Source organism: Mustela erminea, chromosome 6, assembly GCF_009829155.1.
Source record: "Mustela erminea isolate mMusErm1 chromosome 6, mMusErm1.Pri, whole genome shotgun sequence".
Classification (NCBI taxonomy): Eukaryota; Metazoa; Chordata; class Mammalia; order Carnivora; family Mustelidae; genus Mustela; species Mustela erminea.
In genome coordinates, this window is record NC_045619.1 from 45,687,752 (window position 1) to 45,708,282 (window position 20,531).

The 20,531-nt window shown below is 35.9% G+C and overlaps 1 protein-coding gene across 2 annotated transcripts in view; it reads right to left on the bottom strand.

Annotated features, from left to right (window-relative positions):
• Positions 1-3,873: 3,873 nt before the first annotated feature.
• RAB21 (RAB21, member RAS oncogene family) overlaps positions 3,874-20,531 on the bottom strand; it is a 35,778-nt gene continuing 19,120 nt past the window's right edge. For both annotated transcript variants that reach the window (XM_032347023.1, XM_032347024.1), the window contains exons 5-7: positions 15,333-15,387; positions 14,769-14,857; positions 3,874-6,856 (exon numbers count right to left, since the gene is read on the bottom strand). In XM_032347023.1, the coding sequence (XP_032202914.1) occupies positions 6,714-6,856; positions 14,769-14,857; positions 15,333-15,387 (287 nt within the window). In that variant the 3' untranslated portion in view covers positions 3,874-6,713. The remainder of the gene's footprint in view (positions 6,857-14,768; positions 14,858-15,332; positions 15,388-20,531) is intronic.

Consider the following 20,531-nt stretch of genomic DNA (forward strand, 5'->3'; position numbering starts at 1 on the left):
AACAGGGACTTACTTCCCATTTGAAAAATGTTTTTAGAAATACACAAATTAGGGGCCCAGTCAGTAGAGCATGTGACACGTGATCGTGGGGCTCAGTTCAAGCCCATGTAGAGCCTACTTAAAAAGAAAATGTATACATATATACAAATTACACTACGATACATTCTCCAAATGGGCCTATGACTTAGGACTGGATTGTGTTCTGGGTTATTACCTGGTGACAAGATAACATCTGTCAAAAACAAAGAAAATAATACCACTACTTTTTTAAATGTATTTTTTCTAGGTTTAAAAAAAACAGCTGTCAAAATAAGCAAAAAGCATCTATTTCTTCACTGCTCCTACAAAACCTGGAAAAGCAGTTTGAACTTAAGGATCATTTAATTGTCGCCCCTGAAGCTAGAAAACAAGTTACTCTATTTTTTTTTAAATATTTTATTTATTTACTTGACAGAGAGAGATCGCAAGTAGGCAGAGAGGCAGGCAGAGAGAAAGGAGGAAGCAGGCTCCCTGCTGAGCAGAGAGCTTGATGTGGGGCTCGATTCCAGAACCCTGGGATCATGACCTGAGCCGAAAGCAGAGGCTTTAACCCACTGAGCCACCAGGTGTCCCAAGTTACTCTATTTTAATTTGGCTTGAAAATGTATTATTTGCAAAACTCAAAAATCAAACTGTCCAGCTTTACCTCAAATTCACGATCAGCTCCAACTACTATCATTCTAATTACCTCACCTCAAAAACTGATGTGTATGTATCTGATCAAATAGAGAATGTGAACACATGTGCTCAGTCAACCTCATATATACAGATAAACTACTTACACCCTTGACTATAGACAATGGTCATCTGTTCCCCATCTCCAAGTTCTAACTACAGAGGAAGCTGGTTCCCCTGCTATATGTTCACTGGGCACAGAACAGGTACTCAATAAATGAGGGAAACTGATAAACAGTCATGATGAGCGGAATGTGTTTTGAATTTTTTAAAAGACCATCCAGAAACAATTAACAAAATCATGTACACTTGTACTTAATTTCCGCCTCTGAATTATTTTCATTAGAAGTCAAATATGAACAAATTTGTTGTTCTGGGGCATGTACAGCTAACTCTGTGTCAAGACACTCTCAGGCTAAGCTATAGCCTGAATAGTGAGAAATAACTGTAAAGTAACTGTGGGGGACAACTGCACACTCAAGTAAGAGAATATGCCGAGAATGAGCCCAACTCAGAATTACACAGGTACTAGCACACTTCTCTTTCCCTACCCTATTTCCACAGGGTACAGAAACCAATGATTTGACTTTCACAGAATGATGGTTTCTCTTTAAGCTTAATTTATGATAAACATAAAACATATTAAGAATCAAGTAGTTAATTTCCAGTTCAAGAACTGTCACCACTGATGTAAACTTTCTTTAAAGAAGTATGATTCTGGTTTGCGCTTGGTGAATTTAGCAGTTGACTGAAGATGGAATTTGACATAGGGTAGAAGTTGATTTCAGGGAACACTAAAAATTCATAAAGGCCAAGTATAAATAAAAATGAGAGATAGAGACACACACTGTTAACCATATCTCTTAAGAAGGATAGGGATGTGGGATGTTGGGGAAGGGAAATCTGAAAAGGGACTTTTCATTTTTTCATTAAAGGCACCAGCCAAACAGAAGTTTTAATTTTTGGCCACACAAAGTCCTATGTTATGTAACTACTTGAAAGACTAGAAGGACTAGGTCTAGAAAGACTTTAGTTTATCTGTACTCTTTATCAGCTATTCCTCCCCCTTTTTCTACTTCCCTCAAATAAAAACCTATTCTAAATAAACAACCTGCTGAATTCTTAAATTTTACATGTTAATCAGTCAACAGTAGGCCAAAAGTAATGTACTTCAAATGAATTATAAGCAGATGTCTTTCTAATATCCTGATTCTGTCTAATCACTGGCTTGCACTTAAATTCTGATTCTCCTGAAATCCATCTAATTGACAAGATTCCTTTTGGGAAGGTTTCATAGAGAGTCAGAAGTTATTTTGAAAGGCAAACACTCCAAACATGTGGGAGAAGATAAAAAGAAAGTCTGCATATACTGACATAACAGTTCCTAGACACGATGGTAAGAGAAAAAGCAAGTTACAAAACATATGCATAGTAAGACAGCATTTATGTAAAAATTTAAAACCCATAAAACTATGTATTTCTCTAGGTAAATATATTTATATAAATGCACAGCAAAAAGGTAATTGAAGAGTATATACTACAGAGCAATTATTTTCCATCTGGGAGGGGAGTACTTTTTATTCTTTTTCCTGGAGTATATTCTCAGATAATTAAATGCAACGTGAAGAACTTTTCTATTTCTAGAAGTACTACATATGATGATCTCCTTAAAATAGTTTGCTACTGAAAATACAGTTTAGCAAATGCCACTGCTGTCTACATTTCACTATTACCATACGTTATCCCTGCCTTCCCTCACCTTTCCTCTCATTGCTCTACACAAGCTCAAATTTAAGGAAGTCAATTTTAGCTTTTTCTTGAGTATTTGAGAACTGATACAGTGAAAATAAAGGTAAGCAGTTTCATCTTTTGGCTTTAATGCTATACATTTGGAAGTATGAGCAGGCCTCTGAAGAGGACAAGATGCTTTAAGAGTAAGTTTCTTACTGGGAGTGCCGTGTAACATCAACTTGCTGTGTTCATTTATCTACTGCAGAGAAAAAGTTGTGGTAGCAAAGTTAACATATAAAAGCACACTCAGCTTCTCAGAAAAGAGATGATATATGAATCCCAAAGAGCACAAGCAGTGCTAAAAGTCTATCAAATTAAAGTGGCATTTGTTTAGAAGCAAAAGCATTGTTGCTTGAAATTAGAAACTCTTAAGAGTATTTCTAGATTTTTTTCATTATGTATGATTAATGCTAAAATACTTGCATTTAGGAAATTTGCCCAGAATTCTAATTTGCTTCCTTTGAAAAGGGAAACGCCATCAAAGCCAAACATGTGTAACATGAATTTTGGTCCACAAACACCAAATATATTATTGCTTTTGTTAACTGAAAATCACGGAACAGCAACATACTAGAATCAATACCTATCGTGAAGTCAAGTAAATATATATTCAACTTTTAGTTATTAAAATCTAGGTAATACATTTTGTAATTAAGAAAAAAGATCTACTTAGTCTCTGTATCTCCAGACATTATTGTAAGGCTCCTAATGATTGCCACCATCCATACACTTTTCTAGAAGAGCTCAACATCTTCAATGGTCAGAGTATGCATTCCCTCTTTGCCAAACTGCATCTATAAAGAAGACTACAATGGCAAACAGAAGTCAAAAGGTGAATTTCAAAAGTTAAAGGCACAGATCTAACCACTTCTGGAGATAATATAAGTGGTAATTTATAAGGGTAAATTCTATTATCAGGAGATAACATCAATGATTTAGACTCCTTGTAGCATTTATAATATAGAAAATTGCAAATTATATTAAAAGACATAGTATCACAATTTATTTTTTATATGTTCTAAATATTTGGCACAATGCATAACTTGTCTTTAGAAATAACTAAATAATGACTTGATAATGTATTTTCAAAATGATTATAAAAATGTCAAGTTGTAGAGTTTCATATCCATTATGAATGCCTTCCATTCTCCTCACTACCCTTCTTTCATATTTCCCAAATTCTATTTTTTCTTACTGAAAACCTGTATCATTCTTTTTTACTTTAATGCTAAGTAAAAAGTAATCACTAACAATATATTGCTAATATTAAAAAAAAAAAACCCAAAACATCAATTTAGCTGTAACAGCCATAGCTTTAGGGTATTTTTAGGAGATATTCCCAGAACAAAACAAATTCGAACACTCATATTTCATACAATAACGTGATGCTTTTTTTCAAATTGCTGTTTACCCCAAAACTGTTGCAATACACATTTTTAAAAACAGTATTTTCCTCCATAATCACAAAGCAAAACAAAATGCTGAATACCCATCATCATTACAAAAACAATGATTGTGTACTTTTAACATAATATTCAGGTATTTTTTAATGACTATCTTATACCAATTTTTAATTACATATACTAAATGTATACACTTACTAAATGAAAAATATATTGGTTCTACCTACTACTTTTAATACACAATACATTAACTTGTGTCTTTTTCCTAAATAGCACAATTTATAAGGACAGGAACACAAAAGATATGTTAGAGGTGAGGAAAGTTATCAGAGAAATTTCCTCAGCCTTAGTTTACCATCCCTCTACCTCTCCTTTATGCACATACTGAAATTTGCTGGTCCTCTTATATTCCTCTTTCATCCTATTCCTACTTAAAGACCTCTCAGGCCTCAAGGCAAGGACAAGTATTCTGTATTATTTATCACTGCTAATGAATTAGCTTAAATTACAGGTCAAAAAAAGAAGAAACACTTGAGGTTAAGAAAGATACATAGAAACCAAGGGAGAGTAAAGGAAAAAAAAATACGCAGAGTGGTTTTACCCCATCAATCGTTATCTGGCAACTCTGGAGCAGAGATTCCTATCTGGACTTCGTATCATTAATATAGGGTCAAAAATCGAGAGTACAACTCTCTTTAAGACTCTACTTTTTGGGAAAAAAACCTCAATTTTCTCTCTAAAACATTCCACTCCAAAGGAGAAGAGCTTATTTCACATCTGCATGTATACTAGAAGAAATGGCAAGGCTTGATTTACTTTCTGTGGAAGAACCAGGGGACAAAACCAATTTTTCCTGTATTTGTACTCATGATTCCCCTTGTCTCCTCTGCTGCCCTACATAAAGACAAACTTCCCAGGACACTGAGAGATTATACAGAGTACAATCATCTGATTAAAAAAAAAATCCAAAAACAATTTTATAGCTTATATACCTCACTCTTTCCACTCTACCCTCTCTTAACACAAACAACAAAGATCAGTGTGTTGGGTTTCGCAAGGAGAGTAACTAAAGAAGTTAAAGTGAGGGCTCAAAGAACACTTAATATTTTAAGTTAAAATTCTAACAACATCAAGGTGTCAATTCAACCCATTTGGGAAATTTTAAGCTATTAACTTAAAAATATGATAGTACTTCTTTAGTAACTGTAACCTCTTTATATTCTCTTAATTGCTCATGCTAACAACTTTATTGCATACTACTGCTTCTTATAAGAAGTAAATCCAGGGACCATTCCATTTAATCTTAGACATAACATTTACTAGTTTTCCAAGCATGACAGAAATGGAAAAATATATATATTAGAACAAGAACAATTTATGTTAATCTCCACAATTTGTGATCCTTCTGTGAGCAGTGTCTGATTCTATTAAAATTAACAAATTTAAGTTCAGTCCTATGCTTAAGAAAAAAAAAAACCCTAATGAGACTAATTTACAAAGTATACAAGAATATAATTTTATAATAAATCTTTCCAGTGTCTGCTATAACCACATTACATGAAATGTTTCCCTTCACAGAAACTCAGAAGGACAACTCTTATAAAATGGAACAAACTTTTCTGTGTTCATCTCTGGCAAGCAATGAACAAATACAATTTGCTCACAAAGGGTTTAAAAGTGCTACCCCAGGAGAATAAACTACCCACTGACATGCTGTGTGAATGAGTCTTGGCCAGTGGCAACTCTCTGGGACCTCTTCCTTTCTTCTCACACCAGTGAAACCATCTCACATAAAGTCTAAGAGAAAACTAAAGCCATTGCAGAAGTGAAACTCAGCATGCTCCACTCAAATACTTCTAAGGTAACCACTCTAAAGCAAAATCAGCAGAATTCATCTCTTTTATCCAAAAAAGTCCCCCCCCCAATAACAATAACAACAACAACAAAAAAAACAAAAAACAAAAAAACCCCAACAAACCAAAAGGCAAATGCTGTTGTTCAATCATCAGAAAGACTTACAGAGGCAAAAAATATGACAACAGCAATAATTCAAGTAAAGTATATGTGAAAATTAAAACACGCCACTTTCAAGTTAAGACAAAAGTGAAGGGGAGCTATGATCTTTATAACAGAGTCAAAAAAAGCTTAGGCATTATCACCAAATGTTAATTCACTTTACAATCATCAATGAGACTATTGTATATATTTTTGCACCTTGCGCTTGTAAAAGCAGATAAAATATTTAATATGTAATTTTACAATGTACTTTACCAGCTCAGCATACAGGTTGTATATAGATTATATCAAAGTAGTAGACAGTTAAGGGGCCTGTGCAAACCCTGCAAAAATAGTACTTCAGGTATCTGCTACTTAAAAAAAAAGAAAACAAAAACAGTTTGCTGTTCAGAAGTGATACAATTCAAACTACCACAAAATACAAAGGGCTGCAAAAATGTATACCATTCCAACAACATATATAAGTTATTAAATAAAGATTTGATTTAAAAGAATATAAATGAAGCCTTTAAGTAGGTCTTTTCTACATGCATATTATTCCTTATTAAAGAAAAAAGTATGTAAAAAGGCCATTGGTAATTGCTTTGTTAACATTTGTAGAAAAATGCCAATTCTCTGGTCACAAACTCCACTAAGTTTAGCACTTAAGGTCTCTGCAGTGTTATAAATGTAATTTAAAATACTGTTAATTCTATAATTCCATTGGTAAAATAATGTGACTTGGAATATGGCAGTCTTCATGTTGAGGGCAATGATCCACAGTTTGTTTAATTTCTTAAGTGTGAACAGTTATCCAGAAGAACAGCACCCTCCACCACCGCTCTGGGCTTGAGGTTCATCATCAATAATCTGTACACCTCGCCTTGCAGATCCTGGTTGACTAGAGCCATTGCCTTTTGCTCTCTCATCCACTTGTGCTGTTTCTATCATCCCTGAGAGAGGGAGGAAACAGAAATTATTTAGGACCACAACCTATGAGTTTCCTCTTTCTGTAATTTCAGTATACCACCATGACAGCCATTTCTGACTTTCAACCAACAAGGAAACTAAATATAATAAACATTTTGTCAGCTCACTAAACAGCCTTTCCTGAAAGTTATAAATAGTTAACAGCAACTATATTTGTCCAGTTGCATAATGGCCACAGTGATATCGATGGAGAGAAAAGTTTCTGCTTTGAACAGATGACTATATACAAGTATAATCCTTAAGATTTTCCAAATATACTTAGCAATCTGTCAAAGAAGTTCAAATTATTCCATGTACAACCAGTAGTTAGGGGAAAAGATTTATTCTTCAACTAATAATATAATACTTTTAAATAGTATTTGAAAGAATGAAAGAGTTTAAGATGAGGGAGGAAGAAAAAACTGCAGGACCCATGCTATGTGACTTAAAGATATAGCAGAAAGTTACTCCAATAGAGAGTGAGATATTGGGGAAAGGAGAGCTCGAAAGATCAATGAAACTAATAATACACTACATGTTAATTAATCAAATTGAAATAAAAAATAAATACAGATCAATTGAACAGAGTCTAGAAATAGACCCCCATTTATATGGTCACTTGATTTTTGATGTATATGCCACGCTTATTCAATGAAGAAAGATTAATCTTTTCAAGAAACAATATTAGAACTGGATATCCATGCTCAATATTAGAACTGGATATGTAAAAAATAAACCGGGATTTATTTTTATCTCTTGCTATATATAAAAATTTAAAAATGAATTATAGACCCAACCAGAAATTTCTAGAAGAAAACATAGGAGGAAATCTCTGTAGGAAAAAAATCTTTGTGACTGTGAATTAGGCAAAGATTTCTCATATGAAATACACAAAAAATGAATTATAAAGAAAAATTGACAAATCAGACCTTATTAAATAAATTTAGAACTTCTGTCCTGGAAGACACAGTTAAAAAATGAAAAAAGGGGACAAAGATTAGGAGTAAATATTCACAAAATACATATCTGAAAAGATGAAGAAAGAAAAGAGGGAGTCCTTAGAACAATAATTCTTAAACTTGGGTCCAGAGACTGCTCTTGAACAACGGTTTCCAAATTTAGGTGTATAGGAAAATTCAGTAAGATGAAATAAGAAAACACCACAAATTCTAATTCCTACGTATTGTTCCCTAATCTTTTAAAATTTCTATTTTTTTAATGTTTTATAAAAATGTACAAAATATATTAGTATTTGTATATGTTCTACACATTTTAAATAAACATAGGAAATACTCAAATATTTTTCTATAAAACTGAGATTTGGGGAAAATATTTAGGACCACATTAGGGGTATCTGGGTGGCTCAGTCAGTTAAGTGTCCCTTTCTTGATTCTGGCTCAGGTCTTGATCTCAGGGTTGTAAGACTGAGCCCTGTATTGGGCTCCATGCTCAGCACAGAGTCTGCTTAGGATTCTCTCTCTCATTCTCTCTCCACCTCTCCCCCTGCTTGTGTGTTCATGCACACTCTCTCAAATAATAAATAAATAAAATATTAAGAAAAAAAAGATGTGAGATTTATAACATGTCTAAGCTACAGTTCTAGACCCTTGGTACTCCAAGTATGGTCTTAGGATCAGCATTATCACCACATGCGTGCCTGTTAGAAACGAAAAGCTGAAGCCCACACCAGACCCACTCCATCAAATATACATTTTTACAAGATCTCCAAGTGATTGATAGGTATGTACAAGCAGTGAAAATAGAAACAAATTCCCAAATTTCAGTGTGCATCACAATCATAAGGAAGGATTGTTAAAACATAGATTCTAGGCACCACCTCCAGAAGTTTTGACTCAGTTGGTTTGGGCAGGGCACAAGAATCTGCATTTCTAATACATTCTCAAGTGATGCTGATGCTGCTGATCAGGGGACCCCACTTAGAGAATTAAAGCTCTACAAGAATTATGAATGATCTTCAGGTTTTCGTAAAACTGAAATTTACTCCAAAATTCATGTATATGTACATTTTCCTAGGGATAAAAACCACAGTTTCATCAAATTCTCAGGAAACTATAAGGTCCATAAAGTCAAGGAATATAATTTTACAAAATCATTTCAATCTATTATTCCATAGACTAGGGCTTTCCTAGGTATGGTTGGTATATATGCTATTGGTGATAAACATTTTCCTCTCTTTTAAAAAACTTTCTACTATGAAAAACTTCAAGTATAAATAAACATAATGAAAATCCATTATGTCCATCACACAATTTCATCTATACTAAGCAAGCATCCCCAGCATTATTGAGAATCAAACAGTAGACACATAATTTTATTCATAATTTTAATATGACCTCTAAAATATATGGACTCTTTTTTAAAAAATAAGACCTTTTATTTATTTTTTTTAAAGATTTTATTAATTTATTTGACAGAGAGAGATCACAAGTAGATGGAGAGGCAGGCAGAGAGAGAGAGAGAGAGAGAGAGAGAGAGGAGAAGCAGGCTCCCTGCTGAGCAGAGAGCCCCATGCGGGACTCGATCCCAGGACCCTGAGATCATGACCTGAGCCAAAGGCAGCGGCTTAACCCACTGAGCCACCCAGGCGCCCCAAAATAAGACCTTTTAGAAAAAGTTTAACCACAACACCATAATCATACTTAAAAAGTTTATAATTTTTAAAATAAAGAATAATGCAATTAATTTAAACTAAACAAACAAAAAACATTTCACCTATTTCTCCCACCCCCAAACCCTGCCTCTGGCAACTACCAATCTATTCTCTGTATCTGTGAGATCGGTTTTATTTATTTATTTTAGATTTCATGTATAAGAGGGACCATATGTTATTTATCCTTCTCTGATTTATTTCACTTAGGATAATGCCCTCAAGGTCCACCCATGTTGTCACAAATGGCAAAATCTCATCTGTTTTTTTGGCTGTATCATTAGTTTGATATAGCACACTTGTTTATTTTTGCTTTTATTACTTTTGCTTTCACCGTCAGATTAAAAAAAATCATTGCTACGACCTATGTCAAGGGGCTTACTGCCTATATTTTCTTTTAGGCGTTCTACGGTTTTAGGTCTTCGATTCATTTAAGTTCATTTAAGTTAATTTGTAACTTAATCCATTTAAGTTAATCCATTTAATTTTTGTGTACAGTATAAGATAGTGGTCCAGGTTCATTCTTTTGCGTGCAGCTGTCCAAATTCTCCAACCCCATTTATTGAAGAGACTGTCCTTTCCCTGTTGTATATTCTTGTCTTTTCTGTCCTAAGTTAAATGGTCATATATGCATGGTTTTATTTCTGGGCTCTGTATTCTGTTCCATTGATCTGTGTGTCTATTTTTATGCCAATACCACAATTTTACTACAGCTCTGTAATACAGCTTGAAATCAGGAAGTGTTGTGATGCTCTGGCTTTGTTCTCCAACTCAAGATTGTTCTGGCTATTCAGAGTCTTTAATGGTTCTATACCAATTTTAGGATTTTGTTCTCTTTCTGTTAAAAATGCTACTGGAGGGGCGCCTGGGTGGCTCAGTGGGTTAAGCCGCTGCCTTCGGCTCAGGTCATGATCTCAGGGTCCTGGGATCGAGTCCCGCATCGGGCTCTCTGCTCAGCAGGGAGCCTGCTTCCTCCCCTCTCTCTCTGCCTGCCTCTCTGCCTACTTGTAATCTCTCTCTGACAAATAAATAAATAAAAATCTTAAAAAAAAAAATGCTACTGGAATTTTGATAAAGACTATGCTGAATCTGCTTTGGGTAGTATGGACATTTTTTTTTCTTTCTTTTTTTTTTTTTTTTAATTTGAGAGAGAGAGACAGAGAGGGAGGAACACAAACGGAGGGAGTGGGAGAGGGCGAAGCAGGCTTCCCACTGAGCAGGGAGCCTGATGCGGGGGCTCAATCCCAGGACCCTGGGATCAGGACCTGAGCCAAAGACAGATGCTTAACAACTGAGTCACCTAGGCAACCCTTAAGTTGAAAACATCTTAGGCTTGATCTCATTGTAAAGCTCAACATTATTACTCCCCCACTAAAGTTTTATGGTTTTGATTTCACATTTTACATCTTTGAATCTTATGTATCCCTCAACTAATTATTGTAATTATGGTTATTTTTACTACTTTTGTCTTCTAACTTTCATATTAGCTTTATAATCAATAATATACTCCCTTTACTAAATATTTGCTTTCCAGTGAGATTTCTTCTCTCAAGCATGTTCTAGTAACTTTAATTAGTGTCCCCCCACTATTTTTTCCCAGGGAAAAGAAGTTCCTTTAACATATCTTTAGGGAAAGTTTGGTGATGATGAACTTTAGCTTTTGCTTGTCTGGAAAATTCTTTATTTTTCCTTCCCTTCTGAATATAATTTTGCCAAGGTGAGAATTCTTGGTTGCTAGTTTTTTCTTTCAGCACTTTGAATGTATCATATACACCACACCATTCCCTCTGGCCTGGGAAACTTCTGCTGAAAGATCTGCTAATAATCTAATGGGGGTTGGGGTCCCCTTTTATGTAACAAGTTGTTTTTCACTTGCTGCTTTTAATAATCTCTCCTTATCTTTTGCTTTTGACATTTTACTTATAATGTATTTTTTGTATGGATCTTTTAGGTTCCTCTTATTTGGAACTCTCTGGGCTTCCTGGGCTTGGATGTCTGTTTCCTTACTCAGGTTGGTAAGTTTTTAGCCATAATGTCTTCAAATAAGATTCTGCCTCTTTCTCTCTGTCTTCTCCTTCTGGAATCCCTCGGATGCAAATGTTGGGCTGATGTCATCCTGTAAGTCCCTTAAACTATCTTCAATTTTTTCATTTTTTTCTTTTTGCTTTATCCCTTTCACGTTTTTCTTCTTGCTCCTGATTGGGTGAGTGTCACTGCCTTGCCTTTGAGTTGAATGATCATTTCTTCTTATTCATCTAGTCTGATATTGAATATCACCACTGTATTTTTCAGTTCATTTACTGTATGCTTCAGCTCTGTGACTTCTACCTGGTACTTTCTTATATTTTCCATTTCCTGTTGAAGTTCTATGTTCACCTAGTCTTCTCCCCAATTAAATGTTCAGTGATCATCTTTATAACCATTACCTTGAATTCTTTATCAGGTAAATTACTTATTTGTTTCATTAAGGTTTTTTCCCCAAAGTTTTTATCTTGTTCTTTCATTCGAAATATACCCGTTTCTTCATTTTGTGTGACTCTCCATGTTGCTTTCTATACAGTAAATGGAACAAGCAACCCATCATATTTCTAATAGCTCCCAGTAGTTAAGGATGTCCTGAGACCTATCAGTGTCCCAAAGGGGAGGACCTCAGCACCTAGATGTAGGGTGACTGGAAGCCCAATCTTTAGGCATCAGCTTTCAGCAGTATGCAAATATAGGGATGCCTGGGTGGTTGGTTGAGCCTCCTACTCCGGGTTTCAGCTCAGGTAGTGATCTCAGGATCATGGGATGGAGCCCTGTGTGGGGCTCCATGCTCAGGGGCAAAGTCAGCTTGGGATTCTCTCTCCTTTACCTCTGCCCCTCCCTCTGCTTGTGTTCTCCCTCTCAAATCTTTAAAAAAAAATATGACAGGGCGCCTGCGTGGCTCAGTGGGTTAAGCCTCTGCCTTCGGCTCAGGTCATGACCCCAGCGTCCTGGGATGGAGTCCCGCATCAGGCTCTCTGCTCAATGGGGAGCCTGCTTCCCCCTCTTTTTCTTCCTGCCTCTCTGCCTACATGTGATCTCTCTGTCAAGTGAATAAATAAAATCTTAAAACAAAAACAAAAAAACCCAAAAGTATGCAAACATATAGTCCTACAGGACTGCAATCATAAGCCCCACTAGCCACTAAGGCCAGGTGATCTGGATGTATCCCCTGGATAGCAATCACAAAAATTAGGGCTCTTGACAAATGGATAAGCTCTTCCTAGGTGATAGGAGCAAGCTAGAACAAGGTAAAAGAAGAGCACCAAGACGGTGCTCACAGCCTACTGTCCTTGAAAGCAGCCCCACAGGCCACTAAATAGGTCTCAAACTTGAAACTTGGCCCTAAGGCCACAGTCACAATGACTAGTAAACAGGCCTCCTTCACAGAATAATTGAGCTTGTGGCTCTGTTGCTTCTTGCTGTGCCCTGTGGGTGCTAGCTGTTTAAGAACTCTTTCTCTGTTGGTTACAGTCCCATGGGATCCAATAACCATAAGCCCCACTGGCCATCAGAGACAGCTAATGTAGAGGTGTCCGCTGGCAGCAGTCACATAAACTGGGGTACCAGACAGGGGTATGAGCTCCTTTCTGAGTAACATCAATTACAGTCCAATGGGACCAAGAACACAAGCTCCCCTGGTCTCTGGGCCACGTGATCAAGATGTATTTCCCAGGTGCAGCTGCAACAATTGGGGCACCAGATATGTGTGAAAGCTTCTCTCTGGAAGATAATGGTGCTCTGGAGCACAATAAAGGGTGAATCCAGCAAAGACAGAGCATGAAGATGGTGCCTGTCAGTCTCCAGCCTGGGACAGTATTCCATCAGCAGGCTCCTGGATGTGTGTGTTAAACTCTGTGCCTTTAATAGAAGCAGGTGGGCCTCCCTCAGTTTAAGTTGGTGTGATCAGCTGCCTCTGAGCTGGGCCCTGGGACAAGTGAGTCCAAGAGCAAGCCCTTCAAAAGCAGTTTTTCAGACTGCATCAATCTTGCAGGTTTGGGGATATAAGCCATGCAGATTTTCAAAGTTAGATGGGGGAATCATCTCTCATTTATGTCTTTAAAGTTGAGATGCCCACTGTAGGGTTCAAACTCTTTACTCCTTAGGGATAAGCTATGGGTTTTGAGTTCCCTTCTAGTTGTGGGTCACCACACCAGGGATGGGGTTTATGGCAAGATTGTGTTACAGCCTCCTTCCCCTTTTAGATGTGGTTTTCTTCTTGTCAGTCCAATATACAGCTGTCACTCAACCAGCCTTTAGGTTTTTTTTTTTAAGAGGAAGTTGTTCCATATATAGCTTTAGACTCAGTGTGTCTAGAGAAGATAAGCTGAAAACCTTCTGATGTGACCATCTTGAACTAGAACCTCAATAATTTTTTTTAAAGACACACTTTACTGTTTTTATTTATTTTATTTATGTTTTAAGTAAGCTCTATGTTCAATGTGGGCCTGAACTCAAGACCCTGAGATCAAGAGTCACATGCTCTACTGACTGAGCTAGCCAGGTGCCCCTCAATAATTTCTTAATTATCATCAAATATCCAGTGAGTGTTCATATAGCTCACTGTCTGACATATGTTCTCTTTTACTAGGTTGTCAAATCAGGATCTAAATAAGATCCATCCATTGCAGCAAGTTGTTACATTTCTTAAATCTGTGTATTCTCCTTCTATCTTTATATTTGATAGTTATTCATTTATTTTAATGTATACTTGGTACATACCATATATAATGATTTCATACCCATTAACTACTGCTTGAAATAGAGCTAAAGTAGGTATTTAAGCTTTAAAAAATGATTTTTTTAAAAAATTTTTTTAACAACAGAGCTTTTCTTTCTTTTTTTTTTTTTTTAAGATTTTTTATTTATTTATATGACAGAGAGACATCACAAGTAGGCAGAGAGGCAGGCAGAGAGAGAGAGGAGGAAGCAGGCTCCCTGCTGAGCAGAGAGCCTGATGCGGGACTCGATCCCAGGACCCTGAGATCATGACCTGAGCCAAAGGCAGGAGCTTAACCCACTGAGCTACCCAGGCGCCCCTAAAAAATGATTTTAAGAAAAAATATTAAGTCAATAATAGTACTGGTAGATGTGAGACATCATTAATGTGGTCATTAATTGAGACTATAAAACATCACTTAAAAAGTATTACCAAAACTTTTAAAAGAACAACTTCTAAATATACAAAATCTGAGTATACCTACTTTTACAAAGGTCAAGAAAGAGTTCCTCAATTCCTTTGTTCTGTTTAGCAGAAGTATGATAATGTTTTGCTCCTACAGATTCTGCATACCTTAAAAAAAAAGTAACATCAGTGATACAAAAAATTTCATGTTTTTGTTATAACTGCTATTTGAATTTTTTCAAGTAGCAATTTTAGTGACTCATTACTAATTAATCCGCATTTAGTGAAATTAAGATACATTGAACCAAATTTTAAATAAGAACATAAAGATAATAAGACTTGAAATTTTTAAGTTAATTTGGAACGCAAATACTTTAATAAGTTTTTGTGACGCACTATTTGACTATATAGGGTTTTTTTGGTATCACTCTTCACATTTTCTACTGAAATCAAAAAGAGAAGTGAGAATGGAGTATTTTTAGATGCTGTCAAAAGTCCACAAATTACCAACTCTTCACTGAATCCAATAGACCATTTTATATTAAGAGGTTTGAGTAGTACCTAAATGGTAAAGCACATTGTACAAAGAAAAAGACTTCTACTAGGGAATGACTAGATGGAGGGGGAAAGGGAGAACACTTACGATTCTGCTTCTTGAATGGAAACGTGTCTCTCTTTTTCCAGATCTATTTTATTACCTAGTTTCAAAAAGTAAAAGTGCCAATTCTTAATATTGATTCATTTTTATAACAAAACAACGCCAATTCTAAACACACAATTGCCATTTTAATTACCTGGAAAAAATAATACAAATCCCCATCAGACTTCTACATGTCCTAAAACTACATAGTTAAACTCTATGATAGGAGGGTTGATCATTACAGTTACAATATATGCCTAGACCTCCTCAAATGGCTCAATGCATATCCCTCCTGAAGCTGCAGCCTTTGTCAGAGAAAATAACTTTTCCGAAGAGATGGGCACTATTCTTTGATTTAGGATATAATGGAGCCTAAAAATCACTTGCGAACCTAGGAATAAACTATGATTCTTAGCCAAATGTAAATGGTCCCCAATCAACATATAGCCAGTCAATAATTAAGCAAGGCTACCTTACTGTTCATGAAATACAATAGGCTAGACTCTTGGACTCTAAGGGTATTTTGGTTTCGTAACTGGTAAGAACTGGTTAAATAAAGCATTTAGACATATGGACTTTTAAGCACTTCACTATCACAGAAGAGGAAACAGTACTATTTAGCAACATGAGAGAACTTAATACATGCACATCATGCAAATTTAAAATTACTGAAAATAAGTTTGGTTTTCTTAAACAATGGGACAAAACTGAGATAATGCTAAAAACCCACCAGAATAAAAGTGAAGAAACTGCAAAATGCAGATTCCTTATTAAATACAAGGTAGAGGTTAAGGTGTGAGTTGACCGGGCACACAGGATACTAAAGGTAAAGGAAATAACAAATAGAAAAAAGAGAGAATACTCTAAGGAAGAATATTTCAAACAAATATTTTCATTTCTATTATGATTTATTGGGGGGGGAGAAAACTTTGTAAAATAAGGTCATCTTTTTTTGGGACCTTACAGAATCTAGAAGACAATTTCAGACAAGGATTGAAGAAAGCACCCAATGAAAGATCCAATGCTTAGAACTGAGAAGTACAAGCCCAGAGAGTATATATATGGAGTACCTTAAATAATCTGAGCACCCAAATGTTGGTGGCTACAGTACCCATGTGACAGACACCACAGCCAAAGCATGAGAAGGAAACAGACTATATACTAAAGCTCAGGGATTACCAACAAATTCAGTAATGAATTGTTCCTGCTTTGAAGAGTTATCTGTTTAACTCAGCAAGAAAGACATATCAGGTCTGACTTCCTACATTATATCTGTCAATAAATTTTAAATTTGCTAAATACTACAGCCAATACATCTGACAGTCACCTGAAAAAAAAAAAAAAAAAAAAAAAGCTGTTTATACTATGAAGAATGCAAAAAGCACCACCTAGTGGCCAGTGGTTCCAACAGAGGCACAAGGGGAGAGAACAATTAACTAAAACCCTAGGAGCTGTTTTTCTCAATCTCTAAGGCCTCTGCTTTCAAATTCTTCCAGAATTATGAACATCCATTTTTTTTTAAAATGAGGACTGAGAATTTGAATAATGTCTTAAATGAATATTTGGGGAAAATTATTCAGACACTGCTTTCCCATCTAATAGCATTCTAAATTTACCCAACTTTAATAAATCTAGTTATCATTAAAATAGCTAACTTTTTTAGTAAGCTAATTATTATTTTAAACAAAATAATTTTACCACTATTTCTTTTGACAATCACTGTCCATAAAGGGATTAATAACACAGATTAAGTCATAAAAAACTGCATTTTAGAGACTGACATCTTCCCAAACTCAAAACCTTTTTAGTGCCTATAGCTTTTAAAACAAGACATATAAAGGATTAAAGCTTTGAGGCTCATCTATTTCAATGCTACTATGCAATTATATAGGGAACTTTCTAATAGGATTGAAACACCTGAAAACAAGGATTACCACCAATAAAGTATAGTACTATGAAGATTAGGGGGGAAAACTGGCTGAAGCTATTGGAGAGGAAAGGGAAAAGCCACTGTGTTACAAATAGTAAAAACTTCATCTTCTTTGTAAATACACATTTGAATTAAAAATATGAAAGGGATATACCCATTGCTAAGGGCAGGTGGCCTAATGGCAATAAAAGGCTAGAACCCTATTCTGGTTAGACTGTACAGTCCGTGTATGGGCTAGTCAAAAGAAGCTTTCAAAGGCTTTCAACCTGATAAAAAAAGGTGTGTTTATATGGCCTGGATCACTTCCTAACTACATAACCTGGGGGGAAATTACTAACCTCTCAGTATCACTCTACACAAATGTAGGTAACAAATTTAGCATGGTTCATATGAAAATATGATAATGTAAAAACCTAGCATATAGTCCATGCTCAATAAAGAGCAGTTATTAATATCAGCTGTATTCATCACAGTGAATGATCAAATGGAAAATCAGTATTATTATGAGAAAATTAAAGCCCACACATTTTACTACCACCTTGCTACTTCATCTAGCTAATTTGGTTAATCCAACACTCTAGGAAGTCCTCTTTAACTTCCCTTCCCCCTAAATTTAGTTAGGTTTATTTTAGTGCTAAACCTAAACCTAAGTTAGTGCTAAACCTAAATTTAGATAGGTTTTGTTTTAGTATCAGAACATTCTGTACTTCCCCCTTCATAGCATTTATTGTAATATATAATAGCCGGTTCTTCTCCCTCTCTCTACTCAATAAGCTCTGGGAAGACAAGGACTATATCTGTTTTGTTCACTTATTCTTATGCTACACTATTCCCAACACTGGTATAGAGTAAGCTATCTATAGTGCTGTTTAAGAATATGGTCTTGAGGTTGGGGCGCCTGGGTGGCTCAGTGGGTTAAGAATATGGTCTTGAGGGGCGCCTGGGTGGCTCAGTGGGTTAAGCCGCTGCCTTCGGCTCAGGTCATGATCTCAGGGTCCTGGGATCGAGTCCCGCATCGGGCTCTCTGCTCGGCAGGGAGCCTGCTTCCTCCTCTCTCTCTCTGCCTGCCTCTCTGCCTGCTTGTGATCTCTCTCTGTCAAATAAATAAATAAAATCTTTAAAAAAAAAAAAAAAAAAAAAAAAAAAAAAAAAAAAGAATATGGTCTTGAGGAATGCCTGGGTGGCTCAATGGGTTAAAGCTTCTGCCTTTGGCTCAGGTCATGATCCCAGGGTCCTGGGATCGAGCTCCACAGCGGGCTCTCTGCTCAGCAGAGATCTTGCTTCCTCCAATCTCTCTCTGCCTGCCTCTCCGCCTACTTGTGATCTCTGTCAAATAAATAAATAAAATCTTAAAAAAAAAAAAAAAAGAATATGGGCTTGATATAGCAGAAAGACCTAAGTTAAAATCCCAGGTAAACCTCTAACTAGCTATGTACTTTGGGAAGTGTCAAGCTCTCAGCCCACTTCTCATGTGTGATATGGAAATGGCAGCAATACCTTCTTGTAGTGCTGTCAGAAGACTTAATGAAAGCATAAACATATAGTTCTTAGAACAGTACCTAGGACTCAATAAATGAAACTATTATTTATTTATTTATTCTAAAGATTTTATTTATTTATTTGACAGATAGAGATCACAAGTAGGCAGAGAGGCAGGCAGAGAGAGAGGAGGGGAAGCAGGGTCGCTGCTGAGCAGAGAGCCCTATGTGGTCCTGGGCTTGATCTCAGGACCCTGGGATCATGATCTGAGCCAAAGGCAGAGGCTTTAACCCACTGAGCTACCCAGGCGCCCAGTAACTATTATTTAAAATAGGTATTTAACAAACATACAAATGTTAAGCACAGACTAGAAGCAAAATAACAAATAAAGCAACCACAGCTAAGAGTGCTAATTAATGGACTAACTAAAACTGAGAGGAAAAATCTCTGCTAGCAAAGTATGGGGTTCTCCATTACTGGTTAACACATTATAAGTGGTTTAGATAAGGACCTAGAAGGTTAAGTATTTAATTTACATGAAGAAGCCATTAAACATAAAGATTCAGGAATATTATATGAGTTGAAATTCCTACACTTAAGTTAAAATAACTTAATTATATCTGAAAAAGATGGGGGGAACGGCTGGGTGGCTCAGTCATTAAGCATCTACCTTTGGCGATTCTTGTGACAGGGCTCTCTGCTCTGCAGGAAGCCTGCTTCTCCCTCTCCCAATCCCACTCCCCCTGCTTGTGTTCCCTCTCTAGTCAAATAAATAAAAAAATCTTTAAAAAAAAAAAAAGTGAGGGGTGCCTGGGTGGCTTAGGGGGTTAAGCCTCTGCCTTCAGCTCAGGTCATGGTCTCAGGGTCCTCGGATCAAGCCCCACATCAGGCTCTCTGCTCAGTGGGGGGCCTGCTTCCCTCTCTCTCTCTCTGCCTGCCTCTCTGCCTAGTTGTGATCTCTCTCTCTGTCAAATAAATAAATAAAATCTTTAAAGAAAAAAAAAAAGATGAGAAAAGCTTGACAGAAAAGCAATACTTATAAAAAAGTAATTCAGATTTTTGTTAAGAATAATGTATGTAAAAGAGACACTGTGACATGGCTGCTAAAAAATGTATGCAATCTTGGGCAGTGTTGGTAGAAAGATAATGGGAGAATTTTTAAAAAGAGAGCCATTTAAGGAGACATTGGCTCAACAATGTTTGGATTCTAGTATTCAAGTGTAGAAGACATATTTATACACTGACATAAACCTAGGAAAAAATAATCAGGATGGTAAAAATATCTACAAGTAAGACCAAATGAAAAACAACCAAAGACTACAGAATGTAAGATTTCAGGTGAACCATCCAAATGTTTGAAAGGTTGTCTTATTTAGAGGAAAAGGAACAAATATTTGTCAAATGCCTTCTTTATGCCAAGTGCTTTCCAAGTTATTATTTAACTTTCATTAAATTACATAGAATCCTGGGAAGTAGTGTTATTATTTTGAATTTAGTAATAAAAGAGAAGAACGAATAAACACTGAACTACTATAAAAAACAGGATAATCAGTATGTGAAAAAAATAATGTAAATGCCTATCAATAACAAAAGGATAAATTCTGGGATATTTATAGAATAAACTATTAGAGAGCAAAGAGAATAAAATGAACTACAACTATATACAAAAACATAGAGGAATCCTGCAAACATAAGGTAAAGCCGAAAAAAACCCAGATTCAGGAGTTCATACTATACAATTTCATTTATATATAATTCAAAACAAAACTAATTCATGCAGTAAAATGTCAAGA